The sequence below is a fragment of the Tasmannia lanceolata genome, unplaced genomic scaffold, assembly GCF_043159265.1.
Source record: "Tasmannia lanceolata isolate RefF3 unplaced genomic scaffold, GAP_Taslan_0.1 ptg000015l, whole genome shotgun sequence".
NCBI classification, from domain to species: Eukaryota; Viridiplantae; Streptophyta; class Magnoliopsida; order Canellales; family Winteraceae; genus Tasmannia; species Tasmannia lanceolata.
The window spans coordinates 39300878-39318863 of NW_027518692.1; the positions used below are offsets into that span (position 1 = coordinate 39300878).

The following is a 17986-nucleotide window of genomic DNA, read 5'->3' on the forward strand; positions in this document are numbered from 1 at the left end:
CCCATCTTAAAACTTGGCATAACCAAGAACCCCAAAGGTAATAACCGAAGGAATTAGACATAATTATCTCATAAACAAGCAACAAACAGTGCATTAACACCCTTACAAGAAATGTTCAGTAAATCAATTGGAGCCCAATCCTTACTGGCTGAGTGACTCCTGTTATGCTTAGAAATCCCAAGCCCGAAACGGCTATATGGAAAGTCATCAAGGACTCAGAATCCTTCAACCATAGCTAACAAAACCCAAGAAAGGGATTATGGAAAAGCTCCAAGATGAACTAGTTTTAGTGTTGCTGCTCCCAGCAACTTCAGCAAGCCTGAGAAGGAAGGTTGCTCTTGCGCCAGGCCCAATAGTTTGATCGCATTGAATCCACACTTTCCAAGATTGAACAAACAGTATTTGCTAACTTGACATCTGATGTGCTTGAATCCAGATCGCCCAAAGCTTCAACTACACTTCTGAATTCTCTACAGGGTTGGAAACCATAGCAGAGAAGATCCAGAAGCAAGCCCAATGCAAAAACACAGTTGGGGTTGCTCTTTAGAACTTCCATACACAGTGTAGAGACTTGAGGATCACTTACTAATAATTTGGTGTCACCTTTGTATAAACCTCGGAGATATCTCCAAGGGCTCTCATTGTCAGGTCTAGTTATAATGGCTTCAGATGTGTATCTTATTTCAGATTCTCTCATGGCCTCCAAGCCGCCCAAAATAGGAGACTGTGTTATAACGAAATACCTCTGCAAAGACAAAGCAAATAAGAGGTTCCAATGAGCATTTGAGTTCTATATATACGAGAACAGAGATGGCATACATACTATGTCACATGGATTCTTCTGAATCGGAAAAGTAGATACTTCTAGATCTCTTTAATCTGTTTTTTTTTTCAAAGACTACAACAAATTTACAATTATAACATGTTTTGATTTTTGAGTTTTATCTATCCTAATAGTAAGTTCTTTATATGGAAATAAAACATTATATTTACTTAATCTACCAAAATTTCCAATATATAACCATATTGTCATCTAAAAGAACTAAAATTAGTCGATTACAGGAATCTTTTTTTTTTTTTTGAGGTTAGCATCCGACACTCGATACCCGTGTCAGATTACGGTACTCCATCTGTACTCATGCAACATAGCATACATACATGTAGTAATGTGAATAGGACAGTCCTTTTTGAGTTAAAAATCATCATGGCGGACATGCATCAACATGGCTAAGGGGGAGGATATTTTTATATCTTTGCTTATGGTACTGTTTATGCTTTATTTACTGTTTAGATAAGTTTCAAAAATATATATTTCAACATAGAAATGCACATATGAACAAATCCTATCTTTTTGGCAATGCATGGAAGCCCAAGTTATGGCTGTTGAGATATTGTTCTTCACATAAACCATGACACAGAATATGCCAATATTTAAGGATTGTAAATTAAAAAATGGACGATGAATGCTAAAGTAAACAGCGCAAATGAAAAAGATCCTATGCACAAGCATCTTTATTGGATTTTAACATTTGCTATTTTGGAGAAGAAGAAAAATCAAATAGTGCAGCAATATTAGGTGAAACATATGTGGCTTAAATACTGAGATATAAGCAATCAGACATGGACATGAGCTATCAAACAAAGGCAACCATCAACCTGGAATGCTAGCATGTCCACATATGTAAGCCCAAGGGTTCAACCATACCTATGTTTTGATGATCTACAAACTCAAATTGATTATATGATGCTAATGTTCTTGCTAGTGTTGTGATTTAGACAGGTTATATTCATATCAACACTTGGAGCAAGAAGAACAAGGGCTAGTATCGGAGAAAGTCGAGTCTTGGTGGTCATCCTTCAAGCCATATTGTATATCGAAGATTCAAGGGAACCACAAGTGCGAGATCAAGTTTGAAGACTATCTCAAGACAAGAAGAAAGCCATGCAAGCAATCAAGAAGATCGAAGTAAGAGAAAACTCAAGATTCTTTAGTTTTTAGAATGCATTGGAGTCCTCTTGGCATTTAGTGTTTGCATGACTTAGTGTTTTCAAAACTCATTTAGATCTATCTTTACAGCTTACAAAAAGTATTTGAAAACACATATTTAAAGCCCAAAGACCATAGCCCAAAGTCCCTTCGAATAACCTTTTAAAATCAAGTTTTTAACACAGGGCCGGTCGACCGGGCGACCGTGGGATGATACCTGGAATCCTAGGATCAACCGAATTTAAGCGAGTCGGTCGACCGGAACCCATTCCGGTCGACCGCGGATGAAGTTTCTGAAAAGTCAGAAACCATCCAGGAAGGTCTTGGCGGGCGACCGAGATGACCCGGTCGACCGCGTAATGTTTTTCGAGCCAAATAATTTTCAAAATCAGAAAGCCCTTGGCGGGCGACCGCTCCATGTTTGGAGCCAAAATGTTTATCGAAAGGTAGCCCTCGGCGGACGACCGCGGATGTTCGAAATTCAAAAATAAAAAAGAGCGCCCGATAAGGGCGGGCGACCGTCGTAGCCCGGTCGACCACCCCGGTCTGGCAAAAGAGCCGTTGGGGCCTGCACAGAGTAGGTTTACCTAACCCAGAAATTACAGTATTGCCCCCAAACGGTCATAAATCCTTTAGGGCTATTTAAACACCATTAAAGACCTTCATTCCAACCTTTTGAAACATCATTTTATCAAATCTTTGAGCTTTATCTCTCAAAATCAAAATGAATCATCTTCTACCTCTTGTGCATTTGAACTTACATCCATTACTTGTCAAGAGGGTCTCCAAGAGCATCTAGTTTCTATCATTTGGAGATTTAGTGAGCTTGAGAGTTGTATTTGCCTTTAAGAGGCTTGAGAGCTTTTCTTTCTTTCTTTCTTCCATTTTTTGTACAAAGAGTTTCTATGCTTCAACCCTATAGAAGAAGAAGCTTGTTTGAGGAGAGAGTTTCACGCTTCGGCCCTTGAGAAAGGAGAAGCTTGTGAGAGGGGTTTTACGCTTCGGCTCTTGAGAAAGGAGAAGCTTGGTTGTAAAGGGCTCTACACTTCGGCCCACGAAAGGAGAAGCTTGATCATTGTAATTGGCTCATTGATCCAGCGATTTGAAAGAGGATCGAGATAGTGGAACTCGCGCGTGGACGTGAAGCAACCTTACTGTTACGCCAAATTGCAAATTTCGTGTAAAGGCTTCTACGCTTCGTACCACTATAAATCTCGTGTACATTGTCTCTTTCTCTCTTCTCTCCTTTGTGCAAGATTGTGGTAATATCTTTTACTTGTTTATTCATTAATAAATAAGGGCTAGTCTCACTTTAAATTTCTAGGGCTTTAACAAATTGCAAATTGTAGAGATTTTTAATTAGACCCAATTCACCCCCCACCCTCTTGGTTTGCCTATTGGGATTTCAACATAGTTATATTATAGTGTGTGTATATATATATCACTTCATACAAGTGGGCGAGGTTCCCGCCATTGCGGGGTCTGGGGAGAGTTAGATGTACGCAGCCTTACCCCGGCTTTGTAGAGAGACTGTTTCTATGACTCGAACCCGTGACCACCAGGTCAAAATGGAGCAACCTTACTGTTACGCTAAGGCTCCCCATCACTTCATACAAGTAAAAGATAGAAATAAAAGTACAACTTTATGAGCTAATGAAAAATGAAATTACTATAATACGCTTGTTACTGGACACGCATGTCTAAATAATAATGAAAAAAATACTATATAAAACTTACATGAGTGTTTTTGTCCTATTCTAGCAGCCATCCACATGGACAACCTTCACAGGAAATTTTTTCAAATTCTGTGTTGTCCTTGTATACGTTATAAAGTAGTAGGCACAGTACTGATTCTAGAAATCTGAAGGAACTTTTCTACTGAGCAATGCGAAAATTCTGACAGCATTTTAAATTCAGCAATTGCCATTTGTTAACCTCTCAAAGAATGACAAATTCTTATAATGCCATGGAAAACCAAGGCAGCTTCATCATCTCAAAGACATAATATTTTAATGGGCTCCATGAGAATAATTTAAACATGTCACTAGCAAAGGTTTTAGAGTGTGTAGTCATGGGCTTGCTAATCTTTAGCCTCGCACCAGTGCAACAGTCAGATGTTACTACGAGTGAGTCTAACCCAAGTGACCAAGCCTTGTGCCTAAGGAGGAACACAAGTAAATGGAAAGAAAACCTTGTATTGCTCTCAAGTAGGAATGGTTACAAGAAGTTAGAGATTTAGTGGTGAATTGCAAATGAGGAGCTCATCCCTATATATAGACTCTCTCTCCTGAACCGATGGTCCTGAAAATTCTTAAAAATAGCTACTTGTGTCTACCTACTTCCAGGCCTCTTCAAGAATCCTCTACACAGTTCGAGGTTCAAGAATGTTCTCTAGTCCTCTAGGACTGATTTGAGCCTCCTTTAGGCCTATAAAAGGGGATCAAGTGAAACCCATTCCCATTGCATGAAAACCTGAGTTATACCAACTGGCATGGGCCTGCAAACCTTTGGCCTCACACCCATGCGACACGTGTAACGTTTCGATGTTACGAGTCAGCATAACCCAGGTGGCCCAGAATAGTGCCTATGCAAAGGCACTTAAACTCTCACACAGAGAAGCATACAATTAAATGGAAAGAATGGTAATTCTCAAAAGTAGGAATCATTACAAATTCTGAAATTTAAAGATTTAAGAAATGATTCAAAAATGAGGAGTTCGCCCCAAGACATGGGCGTTGCCTAAGCAAAGGCACGCTTGACGTGGGCAATGCCAACGACAGACATATCAAGACTGTACTTTGGCTCTATTCCAGCTCTTTCAATAGTAGGCAATGCATACCTTCCGAGAGAGAGAGAGAGAGAGAGAGAGAGAGAGAGAGAGAGAGAGTTACTGGAAACAACAGCAGCAGAAACCCAAATGCAGTAATATTTCGTCGGACTCACGGCCAACTTTTTCTACAAAGTGTTGTACGAACTATGAAGATAACTCGGGACTTTAGCTTTGTTATGCGAAGATGACTAAGGCCTTAGGTTTCTATGTACTTGTTAACTTACCAACTTTTGGAGAAAGGCGTTAAGCTTTTGGAGAAAGGCGTTATTTATCTTTTATACTTTAACACTCCCCCGTACGTGTGGCCCACTTGGCAAACACGTGGCACATGTGGTCCCACTTTGGGCTGACCATCGCATGTGGATTTTTGCTATCCGGGAGGTTTGAACTCGAGACCTTTTGCTCTGTTACCATGTTTTTTTTTTTTTTGAATGGTTGCTCTGTTACCATGTTAACTAGCCAACTTCTCCAAAAGCTTAAGCTTTTGGAGAAAGGCGTTATTTATCTTTTATACTTTTAACACTTTTTTTTATACCCCAAATGTGCATGTTTGAGGACATCATTTATCAAAAGAGAGTAGAAAGCACGCATCTGAATATATATATATATATATATATATATATATATATATATATACCTCAATACAACACTAGTAGTCGAATTCGGTCAATGGCCATCAAGCCATTAAAGGAACTGCCCCCAACCAAAGGAAATGGATATCACTACGATCCCTACACTAAAATAAATTAATAAAAAGCAAAACACTAAAATACCAAAAGTTTAAATAGAGTTTTTATACACTGCATTTTTTGTCTTTATTCTTTGAGATCTTTTCTTTCCTATTTTTCTAAAAGAGCGGAGATCCATGACAAGCAGTTCCTTTTCTCTAACTCGAAGCTCTAACTTGGAGCGCCAGTGCTTGAAGAGCCTGTCGCGAAGTTGCGTAGAATGCTTGACAGATATCCATGTGTCATTGTATATTCTACCTTGCAGTCGAGGCAACAAAACTCATTAGGCTTTTTGATAACCCTCTTACAAATGCAGCACTTGGTTCCGTCTTTGATTCGACTTTTATTAGTTGGTGGCCTTTGATTCAAGGCCACTACCTTGAACGCGTGTGAACTGGAGGACTGAGTGTAGGGCATGATAAAAGAGCAATTGATGTGCTGGTCGAGATCGTCGAATCGAACGGCGAGATAATTATTATTTGGCTTCACTTGGAGAAGAGGATGTTGATGAGAAGAAGAGCAGTGCTTGCAGAAGCTTTTACAGCAATCCACACAAAACATTTCTTTTAGGGTAGAACTGTGGATCTCACAATTCTCTTGAGGAGATTTCAAACTAAGCAACTCATGAAGCCAATCTGGTTTCAGCTCTGATGCCATGATAAGTTTTGGAATTCTTGGATGATTTTCATTAACAAGAGAATGTGCTTATATAGAGCACTTACATGATAAACATAGAAATAAAGCAAGGCAACTAAGGAAAGATATGAGTGTAGAATATTCTAATCTAACCTAATTACCAATCAAACCATAGTTGCCTAATCTAACCTATTGGTGAGATCTCACGTATTCTAACATGCCCCCTCAAATGTATATGGATTGAAAATCGATATACGTTTGATTACAATGAATATCCCTAAAAAAATGTAAAAAATTGCGATTTTTTTTTTTGAAAAATTGCGAATTTTGATGCAAGTTGTCATGATTGATGTCAGCTTGATGTATGTTGCCAATATTGTTGAAGATGATGGCCGCCTGTTGAAACGGGTCACAATGGACCAATGCCGGAATGGGCAAGAAATGGCATCTATGGGTAAAAAAGAAATGGGCAGACTTCAAGGGTCAGCTTGAGATACCGATCCTTATGGAAGAGAGAAATTGCTCTCTCAAGCACGAACCTCAAGGAGAGAGGCCCCACAACTGAGTAGAGCTCCTATTTCAGGCACGCATCACAAAGAGGTACCTCAACTGAAATAGGCAAAAGACAAAAATATAAAGAAAGAGAAGAAAGAAATAGAAGGGAAAGCAACAAATAGCGGCTAGGAATTGTGGCAACAATTATCAACGAAAAACTAGACATTGTGAAAAAAATGTGCAAATATCAAATATGAGGATTGAGAATGCAAATCCCTTTTTTTTAATTTGTGAAGGTGTTGACAACAAATAAGCAGACCAGCAAATTGAGAGGGGTGTATTCAAGAAGATGAGGGGTTATTGAAGGCAACCAAGAAAGTCTTGAAAATTAGATGAGAAAAGAATGCAAGGAGATTGAACAAGAATGCTAAGGAATTATGTTGAATGAACAAGAATACAAGGAGATTGAAACAAGGGTGGGCACAGTTTCATCCTAGACATGTTTGGCTCTTCCCATGGCATTGCATGATGCAACTGTCATCATGAGAGACTCATCATCACAGACTGCCTTATTTATGAGTCATGAAAACATATGACTTGTGAAACAAAAATTGAATGAAAAAATAGGGTTAGATTTCCACTAATCTTTGCTTATTTTACAATCAAGCCTAATGAGTGTTTATATAGAACACTCAAGAGGGTAAACATAGAAACTAATATCACAAGATTTATGGAAAGAGATTTGACAAGATATGAGTAGATAATCTCAAAACCTAATCTATCTAGCCTACCTGCATAATCTTCCCCAATCAATCCAAATCAAATCTTGGAAGATGTGATTTTATTCTACCTAATCAAACCATAGTTGCCTAATCTAACCTATTGGTGAGATCTCACATATTCTAACAGTACTAATAAATAAATAATGGGACATGATATCAGCACTGCAATTTTTTGATATTGCGCGGAAGCTTCTTGTCTTTTAGTGTTTAAAGGGCTGTAAAGGTTATTACAGTTCCCATAAAGCTCTAACAAAGCCAATTAAATTGAAAAAGACAAACTAGCACGTGGAAGTATCAAAATATTGCAGTGCTGATATCATTTCCCTATATAATTACTTAGTGTACCAAAAAAAAGAAAAGAAGAAAGATTGTTAGGTATGGTGATAGAGCCCATTCAAATGTAACTACGGTTAGAAGTAAACAAGTGGATCATATGAAAGTCCAAGATCAACGTTGTAAAACCATGTAAGTAGTTCAGCTAACAGTAGAACGAACAAAAATCAGCTACTAAAGCAGGCTGTATACATTATATGAAAAGAACTGTTCAAGGAACATCAAATCTGTACTGCATACCTGATTCCAGGCAGAATTGTTATACACGTCATCTTCAAGCAGTTGCTGGCAGTAGTCAAGTTCATCTTCCCACCCGCCTAATGCCTGAAGAACCCACTGCAAGGAATAGGTTTCTTTCAGTCCCAAAAACATGTAAGATATGTAGGGGAAGTCAAGTTATTGAACACTGTCAAACAACCAATAACTCCAAAAGCTTAAGCTGTTGGAGATGGCATTATTTAATCTTTTATACTTTAGCAACCCCCTCATATGTGGTCACTCTTTTTAGCGTCGCCCTACACGTGGCACATGTGGCTCCTCTTTTTGGGTTGGCCATTATAAGCATATTTTTCATATCAGGGAGTTTTGAAACTAGGACCTTTGGTCTGATATCATGTCAAGCGACCAATTACTCCAAAAGCTTAAGCTGTTGGAGATGGCATTATTTAATCTTTTATGCTTAAGCAAACACCAACAGCACACCAACAGCACGAGAGACATTTCTCTTCCACCACGACCTTCATAGAAGAGTGTAGAGCCACAGGGAACCCACTTTTTTTTGTCAGGTAAGCTGGTATTGAACATCCGACCTCCAGGTGGAAGAAGACAACCTTGACCATTGAGCTAGAGGCTCAATTCTACAGGGAACCCACTAACAAGCATCTTTTGGATGAATTTTTCATATGAACGAAATGGCTTGAAAATGCAGTATATCCATAACCAGACCATCATTGAAAGGACTCAGATGGTTCTTTTGATTAAGCTCAGTATGTTTACAATATGAGGAATACCTAAATTGTATCACCAAATCTGAAAGGAAACAACCCAACATACCTGTCTGTGAGACCAGACATGATAATTTTTAGCATCAAGTGCGAGTATCTTCTTGGTGAACTGAAGTTCCATACTCATAGCCTCAGTTCCCAATTTCTCCGCAACCCACCGCCTGTGATGCCTGCAGATGTCTACTCTTCAGATTAATATATATACCTAGATGAATCATATGCAGCATTTGTAGAACGTTGTTGAAAACCTAGATCGAGAAAATACTTCTTTACTTGAAAAACATGGAAAAGAGGACAAAAGCCTGGCAAAGAATATGATAAAAGTGCCCATGTTTGCTAGTCAATTGGCAATACAATGTCATGAAAGGGCTTTCCACCTGAATCAGCTATTTCTAAAAAAAGACCGAATGAATTTTCATGAATGCAAATACAACGAGGATAATGATATTGCCTCTCACCAGATCTGATAGTTTTTGGAGTTACTCTCAGCAATATGTGAAACAAAATCCATTTCAGCATGCAGATCAGCATTCAGAGCCTCAAGTACAAGACGTCTAAAATGCCACACCTATGCCATTTAGAAAAAAACGAAGATCATAATAGAATCAATACCATTACAAAATTTGGGATTTTCCTATGACTTACAGTGTAATTCCCGGGATTCATTTCAATGGCTTCGGATGTAAGCCCGAGAGAACGAGGGCTCTTTTCATCGGAAAGATAGACGGCTCGAAAGTAATCCATGGTTTCACGAAAATCGTCTTTGTACGAGATGAGAACTACAGGGTTTGGACCATCGTTTTGGGGAATAGGTTTTACATCTGACCATTCTGGTCTCAAGCTGAAGGGGATTCTCTCATCTTCAACTGAGTCCATGTTTAGATCGGTTATGTTTAGACAGTGGATAGATTGGGTTTTGGGTTTTGAGGTGATTATAGCCTTATAGGTGGAAGGGTATTATTTTTAGGGTTTATCTGTGAGATGAGGAATAAAGAGACGGAGAATTCAAGGCTAGATACAGAGACAGAGAGACTCCGATTTTAGAATCGGAAGAGAAAAGTGAAGTGGGCCCGTTTGGATGCCGAGAAGATTTTGATTTGGATCCGAATCAAATTGTTGGATTTCTAAGAAATAAGCAATTGGAAATCCACAGATCTGGCAGTTTCCTTCACCCTCTCTGCTTCTAGTAGGAAGTACCCCCTTCCCTCTGTGTCTCCCTCAAAATGAGTTGGTGGATCTATTCATTTTGTACTCAAAACTCAATTCCAAATCCAAATACAAAATTTGAGGTATCCAAACGTTGAGAGAATCATTCGAGGACGTTAGAAAATTTGTTGAATTTTTATAGGGCGATGATTCCCCCCCCCCCCCCCCCCCCGCGTAGGATTATGCCTGCCCACATTGTAATCATGCCTTTCTTGCTTTCTTTCCTATTCATGAGGTTGTCACTTGTCTTGTTCAAAGGGTAATTGGATTTAATGTGCCCAATTTACTTGCATTTGTAACACCAGATTGGACCCTCTTTTTCATCCTTCTTGGTTTTTTTCTCTCTTATATTGTATGTACCTCTTCTTGTTTCTTAGAAACTTCTTGAACCTCGTAGTGAAGAGTGCAAGATCTTCATCCTCGTTTCTCTTTAACCATTCGTCTTTGCCTTGAAAGCGATTCCCTTCTTTTTGGTATCTTCTTGCTCCGTTGCCCATTTGTTGAGGACCATTTCATACGTGATGGGGATTCCGATCAATTCCTCCAATGGTAGGTCAGTGAGGTCCTTACCTTCTTGGATGGCCATCACCTTTGGGTCCCAACTAGTAGGAAAAGATCTCAATATTTTGTTTTCTAAATCAATGTTTGAATATTCTCTACCAAGAGACTTTTACTCATTTATAATGTTAGTAAATCTTGGAAACATTTCGGAAACCGATTCTTTATTTTTCAATTTACACATTTCATATTGGTGAAGAAGAAGGTTGATTTTAGATTCATTCATTTGATTAGTCCCCTCATAGGTGACTTCAAGTGCCGACCAAATCACTTTGGCTGTTTTACAAACAGAAACTCTATTGAACTGACCAACTCATCCTATCCTATATATATAATGTGTAAATAAGTTATCCACACACTAGCTTAAAATACAGTGGGGGCCACATTATTTGGGTGATCCAAACCATTCATTTTTAAGGCCCTCTCATAGATAGGGTGTCCACAAAAAATCAGATCCATAGGATCATCCTAACCATTCGAACTGTGGAGGCAAAAAATTGACTAATTTGTGAAGGTTTAAAGACATCCATTTTACCTCCACAAATCGTAGGGTTGGAATGATCCTATGAATCTGATTTTTTGTACACACCCTATCTATGTGAGGGCCTTTAAAATGGATGGCTTGGATCACCTGAACAATGTGGGCCCCCACTGTATTTTAAGCTAGTGTGTAGAGAACTCTCTACACATATGTGTAGGAACCGTTCTCTCTCTCTCTCTCTCTCTCTCTCTATATATATATATATATATATATATATATATATATATATATATATATAAGCTGGGATGAAAAGAGGAGAGTTTTTTCCATTTTTTTGAAAATCACGTGAGAATTACACGTCACATTTTTTGACTTTTTTGAACAAATGCACCCATTCAACTCATATAATTTCAATCCTACCCCCCCCTTATGCTTTTAAAAAAGGCACCCATTAAATCATATAATTTCAATCCTACCCCCTCCTTTATGCTTTTAACAAAGGCACCCATTAAAGCCATATAATTTCGATCTTACCCCCCTCCTTTATAGTTTTTTAATTAAAAAACTATATGGTGATCTTGACCATCCAATTTAAGATAAGAGGAATTATGGAAACATCTATAGATTGGAGGGCTAGGATCGGCCTATGGAAATGATTTTTGGGGCACAACCTATTTATGTTGTGCTCCATCACATGGACGGTTTGGATCAACCTTTGACGTGGTCCGTACAGTTCTTTGTCGGCCCATGCATCGCACAGGTTTTTTACTAGTATATATATAAAGCGGAATCCTATAAGCTGTGGTGCTGCCACGTGGTAGCCCCTCCTCTATCCTGCAATTTTAAAATCCCTCTTTATCACATTTTGGCAAATCTTCTATTACTAAAAGCTATTAAATCTCTTATTAAAAGCTATTAAATCTCCTTTTATATCTCTTTCTCCCTCCTATCACGTAATTACAAGAGAGTTTTGCACCTTTATTATTCCAAACAATGTTTCAGCCGTTTGGTTTTCCCATTTACCTCCTTAAATACCTCCTTAAATTAGTAATATAAATAAATAACGTTCCTCATTCCAATCAATTACCATATATTACCTAAAAATTAGCATTCTCTCTCTCTCTCTCCACAACCCTAATTAAATCGTTTTCAATGTATTGTTTCTTTTCTTTCACCTTCACAGCCCTTTCAAATTCCCCACCACCAAGTGCCTCTTGAACACCCAATCTCTTTAACGGTTGCAACCCTATATTATTTTCCCATTAAATGGATTGAATGCACCATACCCATAAGCATCTTTGTATGTGTATCCTCTGAGTTCCATTTTCCTCTCATAAATGGTATAACCCTTCCTCTCTCAGCTAAAATTGAAGACCCAAATCAATGGGTTCGTTTCCCATTTTTTATCTTTTCTTTGAGCCATCCTTTTTTTTCCCTCCATAATCTTTTTATGTCTTCTTTTGTAGTGCCACAAGGCTGTCGACTGATCACTCTTCGTTGTCAAAAGCTGGGCAGTTCTGTATTTAATAATTTAAATCTTGGTAAATACTATTATTTTGGTATGAGATGTGGGTTCAATTTGACAATTTTTTGCCTAGAGTATGATATTCTATATGGGTTGTAGAATTTGAGTGATGGGCAAATTTTGGGAATTTATGTTTGTTGAATGATTATTTGTAGTCATTTTTTTGGCACAGATGATTAGTTTGGATTTCTCTCTGAAATTGGGTTGTGCTTCGCCGGCAACGACCACCTCACACTCACACGATCAACGTATGAGGGTTTTTCCTCTATGTGCTATAATAGTCTACCATCTGTAATTGTAATTTTGATATTTGTATTTGTCTTTAATGATTATATGGCAGCAAGAGAGCAGGCGATCGTCACATGTTTCCAGGTTTTATAAATCTCAAGATGGGGGAGAGATTTCTAAAACCTGAATTTCTTTCTTAAAATCCAAGAAACGCTGTCAAGACAGCAAGTAGCAGCTTGATCATGAACCCTCTTTTACATTGTTTTCAAACTAAAAACTGGATTCTAAAATCCGCATATCCAAACGGCCCCTAACCGTTTGGGTACAAGGATTTTAAAATCAAAGATTGTAAAATCCTAAATTTTACAAGCCAAAATGTGGATTTATTAATCCTAAAAATGTAATGGGATTTGCTAGGGTTAGACATTGCAAAAGGCATTTCGCAGCTGGTCTGTTCATGTCAGACTGGCCTCGAAGCCTTCTGTGATGGACGCTAGAAATTCCCAAATGTAAATCCAACTTTTAGCTTATAAAATCAAGTATTTTACAATCCAGACGTCCCCTGAGAGGTCTGCTAGCAAAACGGGACACGTCTTAAAAAAAAAACGATGGTCCTTTAAGGTGATAGGTGTGGACACCAATCAAAGAAAAGAGCTCCAATCTCAAGAAATGCCACAGAGTACATTGAGAGTAGTCTGGTTATAACAAGACGACTTGTACAAGTAATTGCATTGACGCCACACGATTTCCGGGTCCTCTGGTCCGTAGGAAGAAATTTTGACGTCTATTAAATGTGGAAATATCGATTCCAAAAAGTAAACATGGAATTGATATTTCCACACCCCTTTCTATTAGAGGCTTCAAAGAATGCAATACATGAGAAAGCCATTTGAATGACCTTCTGAATCTATTGCAAGATTTCAGCCATGCTTACCAAGATCTTAGTGCTGTTTCTCCTCATCAAACTTGTAGCTTCTAACGACCATGGCTTCACCTACAATGGATTCCTAGGTGCCGATCTGAGCTTAGAGGGCGCGGCAGGGATGACACCCAATGGTCTTTTGAACCTAATCAACAATACTAAGCAACAAAAGGGTTATGCCTTCCACCCCATTCCCCTCCAATTTATGGATCCTACCAATGGTACTGTTTACTCCTTTTCTACTACTTTCGTCTTTGCAATTTACGCACCGTATCCTGATTTCGCCCACGGTTTAGCTTTCGTGATCGCCCCCTCGAGAGAGCTCCCCGGAGCTCTAGCTACCCCATACCAATATCTAGGCATCTTCAGTCCAAGCAACAATGGGAATTCTTCTAATCATGTTCTTGCCGTTGAGCTCGATTCAGTCCAGAACCTCGAAGTTGGAGATATTGATGGCAACCATGTGGGAATTGATATCAACAGCGTAAATTCTACCAATTCCACACATGCAGCTTATTATTGTAATGAAAATGGTGGGATCAAGAATTTAAGCCTTATAAGTGGGGAACCTATCCAGGTTTGGGCAGAGTACAATGATAGAGATAAGAAACTTGATGTAACAATTTCGCCATTCAAGAAACCTAAACCCAATCGACCTCTCTTGTCTTCGGTGGTTAATCTTTCATCGGTCGTGTTAAAAGATATGTACTTGGGTTTTTCTACGGCGACGGGATCGATTCCAACTTCTCAATATGTTCTGGGATGGAGCTTTCAAATGAATGGAAAAGCTCAAGAACTCGATCTATCGCGTCTTCCTAAGCTCCCTCGGAGAGGTCCCAAAGATAAATCAAAAGTATTGACAGTTGGTTTGCCCACAATTATGTCAGTTTTCATCTTAGTGATCGTCGCCAGCGTTGTTCTTTTTGTGAGAAGGAAGATCAAATTCGCAGAGCTACTCGAGGACTGGGAGCGCGAATATGGGCCACAAAGGTTCTCATACAAGGACCTATTCATAGCCACCAAGGGCTTTAGAGACACACAGGTTTTGGGCTTAGGAGGTTTTGGTACGGTTTACAGAGGTGTTTTACCTTCCTCCAAAGTTGAAGTTGCTGTGAAGAGAATCTCCCATGAATCAAGGCAAGGGATGAGGGAGTTTGTAGCAGAGATCATCAGCATTGGAAGGCTCCGGCACCGGAACTTAGTACAGCTACTCGGCTATTGTCGGCGTAAAGGTGAGCTCCTCTTGGTCTATGATTTCATGCCAAATGGAAGTCTAGACAAATTACTATATGATCAACCCAAGTCATTTCTAACATGGGATCAAAGATTTCGAATAATTAAAGGAGTAGCTTCTGCGCTCTATTACCTGCATGAAGAATGGGAGCAGGTTGTCATCCACAGAGACGTGAAAGCGAGCAATGTTTTACTAGATCATGAATTTAATGGAAGATTAGGCGATTTTGGTCTATCGAGATTATATGATCATGGAACTGATCCTCGTACGACTCACGTCGTTGGAACTCTAGGTTATATGGCACCGGAATTGAACAGAACTGGGAAAGCAACGACAAGCAACGACGTTTATTCCTTTGGGGCGTTTACACTAGAGGTTGCTTGTGGAAGGAGACCCCTAGATCTACGCGCGTCTGGAGAAGAACTCTCTCTTGTTGATTGGGTCTCAGAATGTTGGAGGAGAGGGACAATTTTAGAGACAAGTGATCCAAATTTGGGAAATGGCTACGTAGTCGAGGAAATGGAGTTGGTGCTGAAGCTTGGCTTGCTCTGTTCGCATCCTGTGTCGTCCGCTAGGCCAAGCATGAGGCAAGTCACACAATTTTTAGATGGTGATGTTCCTCTACCTGAACTTTCGTTGAGTAGTTTCAGTGTTAGTTTTCCCCAAATGGGTCGTAATGAAGGTTTCAGTGATGATTTCATTGTGCCCTATCCGTCTTCTTTAGACAAGTCAGGTGGATACTCATCATCAATTGGAGAGTCAATCCTCTCTGGGGGCCGTTGATTCCCTCTTAGTGCATTTGTTTCTGTCTAATAAAAGAACATTTGTTTCTCTCTAGCATAGGAAACATTGTGACTGTCTAATAAGTTTATTGTCCTTAGTGGGTTTGTTGCAATGAGAAATTCAAATGGATCACAATATATGTTTATTAATACAAACCAGTACCAATCAAATAGTCTGATATAGCTATTTGATTGGTACTCCAACTATGCATATGGGTTTTGTATCTGTACCTCTGTGTTTCTCTACTTTGTTAATTTGTATGTGTGTGCGTGGGCGCCAGAGAGAAAGAGAGAGAGAGTTGTCTAATAAATGCTTGTCCCCTCCCTTGTCTCCTCCCTTTTTCCACAAAAAATAATGGGATTTTTTTTACTTGAAACCAAACGAAGCAGCCTCTGGGTCAATTTTAAGGAGGATCACTGCCCACATGGTCAATGTTGAAGATAAAAGGAGAGAAAAGAAGCAATAAATCTTGTGGCTGTGGCTGGGCTTTACTTCTTTCGGTTTTGGCTTTTCTTTTCAAGTCTTAAATCATGTGGAATGAATGGTTAACGGATTAGCAACAATGGCGAAGCCAATATTGACTAGTCCTTAATTAGGTCCATCCAATGATCGCATCCTTATGATAGTAACTCCTCTATGGAGTAGTCGGCCAATACATGACAGGAAGTGTAATACTCGGCCCCGCATTTTCTACGATGGGTGTCGTTGTCACAATTGAGCTTATGGTTGTTCCCTTGGAATGAGTATCTTTATCAAAATTTAGCTTAAGGTTCTGTACCATTTTATAGGTCTTATTTTGACCAATCAAAGCTATATAAAAAACCAAGAGATTTAATGAAGGCTGTATTAATGAAGGAAAACTAACGAATTGAAAATGATAGGTGAGCCATAGACATCTGCAATATATTTAACTTCGAATTGATTGCATAGACTCCATGTATTTGTACTCCAAAAAAAAATGAAAACATTACTGCACATTGTGCATCCTAGTCTGTTCTTATAGGGATTGGGCCTGTAACTCAATGGTTGAGGCTTTGTATTTCAATCTTGAGGTGGCAGGTTCGATCCCAGCTTACCTACCATAAAAAAAATATGTTCTTGTACATTTCATCTCCATGCAACCCCCATTTATATAACTTTGACTCTATGAAAGTATTTTTGATTGGCAAGTATATCTGCACATGAGGCAAGGTCCAAATCAACTTTGAGTTCACCAGAGCGCTTGTGGAAAAGAGGGAAACTAAATCATGGGCTCATACAAATCATCAACTAATTCCCAAATGTTTCCTAAACCAATCATGCTCATGAATTCCCAAATGAAAACTGGGAGATGAAGCTTTTCTTCAAAAAAAGGAATGGTTCTGGTGCTAGTTCTTCTGAAAGATCTAATCTCCCCAACTGCCGAAAAAAATAAAATAGAGACAAATAAATAAGAAAAGCCCATAAAAGGAAATCCCAAATAAAGGAATTTGGTGAGTGAAATATACCTCTAATTACTTTTCTTTAAGCAGCGAATTATCAAACCTTCACTTTTTCATAGTACTCCCACATCTTTGATACCTCCTGTATCAAGCACATTGAAATATTGGTCAGTAGTTAAACAGAGAACAATTCTCTTGATCATCCCAAATATGACCATTTGTTAGGAGGACATTGCGTTTCAGTCAAAGGGGAAAATGCATTTCAGCCGTTTAACGTTTTCTTCTGCAGACATAAACCAATATAATCAAATAGCAACCCAATATGATAGAACCAATGTAAGTCTCAGATACTGAGTGTTCTATCAGACATGTAAGAATTCCAAATAGCAACCCAACATTTACCAAAATTGAAGCTTACAAATCCCCCAGCACCCAAAAAAAAAAGAAAGGATGGTGCCTTCTTGGGACTATTTCCGGGAGCCAACCCTGTCCCAAACAACAACTGCATGAAAAAAAAATCCATTAAAGCTATGGAAAAAGCTTGTTGTTTATCCAAGAGATTGCCTTTACGTATATGAAGCAATTACTAACCGAATATACTCAGCTTAAATAACAAAAGTATCAACCCAGGTTAAATCTAACAACACACTACTAAAAACTACATTTCACAACCATAACAGCAAATACCAAACACCCCCACTGATATTGACAGAGACAAGGAAAAAAGTCAAAATCCCATATCTTGGCCCATAAGATCTACTTTATAAGCAAGAAACCAAGTCCCCATATCTAGAGAGACTTCTATAATTACTTCATAATTCTTTCTTCTAGAT

General features: G+C 38.8%; 1 protein-coding gene and 1 pseudogene across 1 annotated transcript; one reads left to right on the plus strand and one right to left on the minus strand.

The window, feature by feature from the left end:
• Window positions 1–4: 4 nt before the first annotated feature.
• On the minus strand, window positions 5–10013 carry FTA (farnesyltransferase A). Its single transcript, XM_077355904.1, has 5 exons — window positions 9441–10013; window positions 9254–9363; window positions 8845–8965; window positions 8032–8127; window positions 5–745 (listed from the first exon to the last, which is right to left on the minus strand). The coding sequence occupies exons 1-5, from the start codon at window positions 9669–9671 to the stop codon at window positions 311–313; spliced, it is 993 nt and encodes a 330-aa protein (XP_077212019.1). The 5' UTR covers window positions 9672–10013; the 3' UTR covers window positions 5–310.
• A 3535-nt stretch (window positions 10014–13548) lies between these two features.
• On the plus strand, window positions 13549–15887 carry LOC143847173 (L-type lectin-domain containing receptor kinase SIT2 pseudogene; annotated as a pseudogene).
• Window positions 15888–17986: the final 2099 nt, after the last annotated feature.

What these genes read in the sequence shown, in the direction of transcription:
- FTA (XM_077355904.1), bottom strand. Translation starts at nt 9,671, where the DNA reads ATGGACTCAGTTGAAGATGAGAGAATCCCCTTCAGCTTGAGACCAGAA. An exon ending in TGAATCCCGGGAATTACACT is followed by an intron (nt 9,364 to 9,440) that starts GTAAGTCATAGG and finishes TAAATGGCATAG; the next exon opens with GTGTGGCATTTTAGACGTCT. An exon ending in ACAATTCTGCCTGGAATCAG is followed by an intron (nt 746 to 8,031) that starts GTATGCAGTACA and finishes TTGTCTTTGCAG; the next exon opens with AGGTATTTCGTTATAACACA.